General features: G+C 37.6%; 1 protein-coding gene across 1 annotated transcript in view; it reads right to left on the bottom strand.

Moving 5' to 3' along the window:
• Positions 1 to 5,000, bottom strand: part of Naa20A (N-alpha-acetyltransferase 20 A) — an 8,816-nt gene that overhangs the window by 1,419 nt on the left and 2,397 nt on the right. Inside the window, exons 2-3 of the mRNA XM_043035309.2 lie at positions 3,312 to 3,441; positions 2,088 to 2,224 (exon numbers count right to left, since the gene is read on the bottom strand). Of these exons, the coding sequence (XP_042891243.1) occupies positions 2,088 to 2,224; positions 3,312 to 3,441 (267 nt within the window). The remainder of the gene's footprint in view (positions 1 to 2,087; positions 2,225 to 3,311; positions 3,442 to 5,000) is intronic.

Genomic DNA, 5,000 nt, shown 5'->3' with positions numbered 1-5,000 from the left:
GTGTGTGTGTGTGTGTGTGTGTGTGTGTGTGTGTGTGTGTGTGTGTGTGTGTGTGTGTGTGTGTGTGTGTGTGTGTGTGTGTGTGTGTGTGTGGTGTGTGGTGTGTGTGTGGTGTGTGTGTGTGTGTGTGTGTGTGTGTGTGTGTGTGTGTGTGTGTGTGTGTGTGTGTGTGTGTGTGTGTGTGTGTGTGTGTGTGTGTGTGTGTGTGTGTGTGTGTGTGTATGTGTGTGTTTTATTGTATTGCGAGACATATGCGTCATATCATAGGCTCTATCAATGCTGCAGTTGACTATAAATGTAGTTTAAGGAACACCAGCTCATTATTTTCCTTATACTCAGTGTGATAGAAGCATTGCTGTTTTATGGGAGCACTAAAAGCAACTTTATTTTTTTTGTATTTACATACTGTCATAAACAAATACCAAACACATAACCATCCACAATGAAGATAACATGAAGAGGTACGGAAGAGGAAGGATGCTTGTGCTTATGACTGTGAGTGCCATAGTAAAAGAAACCCACTGGCACAGGGGCACATTGTAGACATTAGGCATGTTTTGAGTATCCTTTCTTGTCTCGTTCTGATTGCACATCCTTCACCTGCAGTACTTTAGAGCAAGAGGTAGGCAACTTGCTATGTGCCATCACTATATAAAGATAGTGCTTGCTAGAAACCATGGATGAGTGCCATTGAAGGCTCTCTCTCCTGCTGGTGCTAGAAGAAAGTGGTGCTATCTAGGTTTTGGATGTTAGGTGAAATCCATTTTGCTTAATATTACAGCAATTATCATCATCTCTCACTAATTACTCATAGCACAAAAAAATAACACTGATCTAAAATCCCCAAACATCATGTACATCATGACGCCCATCATCAGGCCAAAGCTCCTGTGTCATGTATGTCATGATACCTGTATGCAGTGGGTTAACCCATTAGAGCCGGTTGACGTGATGACACGTTTTGTGGTTTTTGCGTTTTTGCGTCAGACGCCTCAACGAGATATGAGCGCAAGCCCGGTGCTCGGGTTGAGTGAGCGGGCAGCCCAGGCTCATGGCTTGTGCGTCTGAGAATCTCGAGGCGTTAGGCTTATGTGTTCAAGAACCCCGGTATTGCGACCATGCAAAGCCAGAACGGCCCCAGCATGAATGGGTTAATAAAAAATAAAAAAATTAAAAATACAAAAGTTACTGCATCAAGCCTTTACCATCTGAATAGTTTCCTACAAGTAAATCTAGATCTTGTTTATTCTTTTCTTTTACATACATTTCATCTTTTTCTAGGCTCATTCAAGTTCTGCATATCTAACACTCCTGTCTTTATCCACTAAAGTTGGTCATCTTGGAAATATCTTTTCATGATACAATGAAAAATGATCTTACTGCTTGTCTGTTCTTACTTATACTGTTCAATTTTAAAAATATATATTCTTGGTTAAATTTGCCTTCTTTTTTCCATATATGCTTACTGGCTCTTTCAGTCCATTCTAATGTCTTCTACTTTTAGTGGTTCTGTTACAATGTCGTCTTTGCCTTTTCTACTTTATATTTTCCCTAAAGCAACCTTACTTTCAGTATAGAATATATATCTCTTTCCCAACTTTCCTTACTGTGACTGCTCCTTCCCCTGCTTTAATGTTATACTTAATGGAATACTTACTTATCTTACTTACTTCTTTTGCATTTAATGTGCCTTTCTATTGATCTTTGGTCTTTCTTTATTCAGCTGTTCTGTGATCTTTTCTACTTTATTTTACCTGCAGCTACTACGGCAAAGTGCTTGTATATTTCTAAACTAATTTTCACTACCTAAATGCTTGTGAAAACTAAAGCTAACTATATTTTTACTACATGCCTTGCAAAAGTTTAATAGTGTCTGTGGGATTCTTCAGATCTAATTTGTTCCATGTTCACTTTCGTATATCTATGTCTATATCTATCTATTCAGTTAGAAGCAGAATAAGGAAATTATAAGCCATATTGGTACATCCAGCAATAATTTTCTTTAAACAAAGAATGAGAGAATCAAAAAAATATCTCATTAAACAACCTTTAAAATTAACCAATACAAAAAAAGTGAAATTACTCACCGTAAGCATCTTCATCTGGGTCCCCGGAATAATATTGGAGAACTGTTCGATACACTATGTATCCAAGTAGCTTGTACATCGTTATTGCCACCAGATTACTCACTCGAACAAACAAGTCCACAAAATAACATCTCTTCCTAGAAAAAACAAATAAATCAGTAATATTATATTTATGAAATGCATCATATGCTGTTTTGTTAACTTATCAATTACTGACTCTGAAAATGGAAAGCAACTTACAACAGCTATAATGGCACAAAGACTATAGTTGATCTGAACTGAGCTACAGTACCAGTTCAAAGCCTTCCTCTGATTTTGAAAAACTATCAACTGAAATTGGTATCTAAAAAAGTATGCTTTCTTCCTCTCACAAGAGAGAAAAAAATATATACAAAAAGGATATGACTATACCCACATTAATGATTGGTTCATGAGTCAACTATGCATTACCCCTAACACAGAATTTAACGACAATGATTTTCTACAACATGCAACCCTGCTCTAACAAGAAATCTTCCTTTCACTCATTATGATTTTCAAATTCTGTCCATTGCCTGTAACACATTGGAACATCCAACTTTCAAATCCTATAAAATGCAAAACATGTACGAGAGAGAGAGAGAGAGAGAGAGAGAGAGAGAGAGAGAGAGAGAGAGAGAGAGAGAGAGAGAGAGAGAGAGAGAGAGAGAGAGAGAGAGAGAGAGAGAGAGAGAGACAGAGAGAGAGAGAGACAGAGAGAGAGAGAGACAGAGAGAGAGAGAGACAGAGAGAGACAGAGAGAGAGAGAGACAGAGAGAGACAGAAAGTGAAAGTGAGTAAAAGTCAGTGAGTAAAAGTGAGTGAGACTGAGAGTGAGTAATGTGTGTGTGTGTGTGTGTGTGTGTGTGTGTGTGTGTGTGGTGTGTGTGTGTGTGTGTGTGTGTGTGTGTGTGTGTGTGTGTGTGTGTGGTGTGTGTGGAGTGTGCGTGTGTTGTGTGTGTGGTGGGTGTGGTGAGTGTGTGTGTGTGTGTGTGTTTGTGTTTATGTGTGTTTGTGTTTATGTGTGTGCGTGTGCGTGTGCGTGTGCGTGTGCGTGTGCGTGTGCGTGTGCGTGTGCGTGTGCATGAGAGAGTGTCAGTCTCAGAAAGTAAGAGTCAGAGTGTGAAAGTTAGAGTGAGAGTAAGAATGTGAATGACATTAAGTGTGTGACCAACTTAAAATCCATCACCAATAAGGAATACTTACTTCTCTGAAATATCCTCAAGGATGGCCATCAACTGTTTTGCAAGTCCAAGTCTTCTGTATTCTGGGGCAACAGTCAGGGCTGTGACATGTCCATGCCAATTCTCACCATGTCCTTCTGCTTTACCCATGACTGTTGAAAGAATTTCTTTTTAAATTCTGGTACATTTGTCCATATTTTGTAATAAAACTTCAAATCAAATCTGGTTGCATGCTTAGCTAAATAGATGTAAAAATATATTAAGTAGTCAAAAAATACCCATGTTCAACTTCTAGTGAATTTTGATAGCTTTTTAATGTGTTCACACAAGCATACATGAACACGCACAAGTGCACAAATATTTATTTTCTTGATGCTCTTATCATAATCCATATAATGAATTAATTATTCATCCTGTAAATTTCATTACAAAAGTATCATAATATCTCTATTAAGTTATATAGCTCATATTGTTACATGCATATTCATAATTTACTAAGTACACCAATAAAAAAAATCAATGACATTTGCCTAACAAAATAGGATACATTTCTCATACTAGAAAATGACCCGAGTTCTAATCAGTGATACATGGCCTAAAATCTTGACTAAGTATCTTTTTATTCTACAAATAATTACATATAATATAGGCAATCACCCACATTTTTATCAAGTTGGAATATAAAGGGAAATTATTTCAGGTAAATGTTTACAGGACACTTAACCCCTTCACTACGACCAGTAGAAAACGTGCCCCCATGCCGAATCCGGGATGTCGGTGCGCGCCAAATTTTAAACGTCACTATTAATATAACATTTTTAAAGCCAAAGCCTCAAAAAGTTTTAAGCCAAAACTGAACATAATCATTATGTACTATATATCAAATATATGGATAATCAACCTCTTCCTCCTGTGCATGTGACAAGTTATTTACACGGGTTGGGAGGAGGGTGAGAAGAGTGCCCTTGGTGAGAGAACTCAGTGACTCAAAGGACAAAAGAAAGCGGTTGAATTAGTATAGTAAACTAATAATAACAAGTTTTATTTTTACATAATGTTCCATAAAGAAATAATAAAATTATTGCTAGTAGGGTATATCCGTACCTATCCCGGTATAAGTTATTCACACTCCTATGTAATTATAATGAAAGTCAAGTATCATATACGACCTATATACTGAAAGATCTCATACAGTATCTGGAAAAAAAAAACCACTAATGCTAACACAACTCGGCCATAACGCAGTGTACGCATCCTCAGATATATCACGTGGGTTGCGATGACGCAGTATACGCATCCTTATGTTGAAGGGGTTAAGAGATTACCTCAGCTTACATGCCTATTGGCATTTCAGTAAAAGCTATCCCCCCCACCCCCACAAATTTTGGCATGATAAGAACTTTTATTTTTTCTCATTTGACAATAAATCCCAAGGAAAGCCCCAACCAGTGTGAGACCTATGACAGATGCAAAGGTGTCATCTAAACATTTACCATACTTTCAACTAGGTACAGCAGCTAACATAAAAGGGTTGGTTTCCTGGCTCTACTTTGGTATGAATGAGACAAAGTAGTATAATAGTGAGCCAGATTAGATTACATCCAGTGTTCACTCTTCATGTAACCACTGCAAGCAGTGATTTAAATTGATAGAGCTAAAACCAGTAGAACCTGTTAACAAATCTGCCAGCATGACAGATACTCAAAGGCAA

This window comes from Penaeus japonicus, unplaced genomic scaffold, assembly GCF_977035675.1.
Source record: "Penaeus japonicus unplaced genomic scaffold, GWHDUDI00000001_assembly GWHDUDI00000034, whole genome shotgun sequence".
In the NCBI taxonomy this organism is placed as follows: Eukaryota; Metazoa; Arthropoda; class Malacostraca; order Decapoda; family Penaeidae; genus Penaeus; species Penaeus japonicus.
The sequence above is the reverse complement of the archived record's forward strand: the minus strand, read 5'-3'. Positions and strand labels throughout refer to the sequence as shown.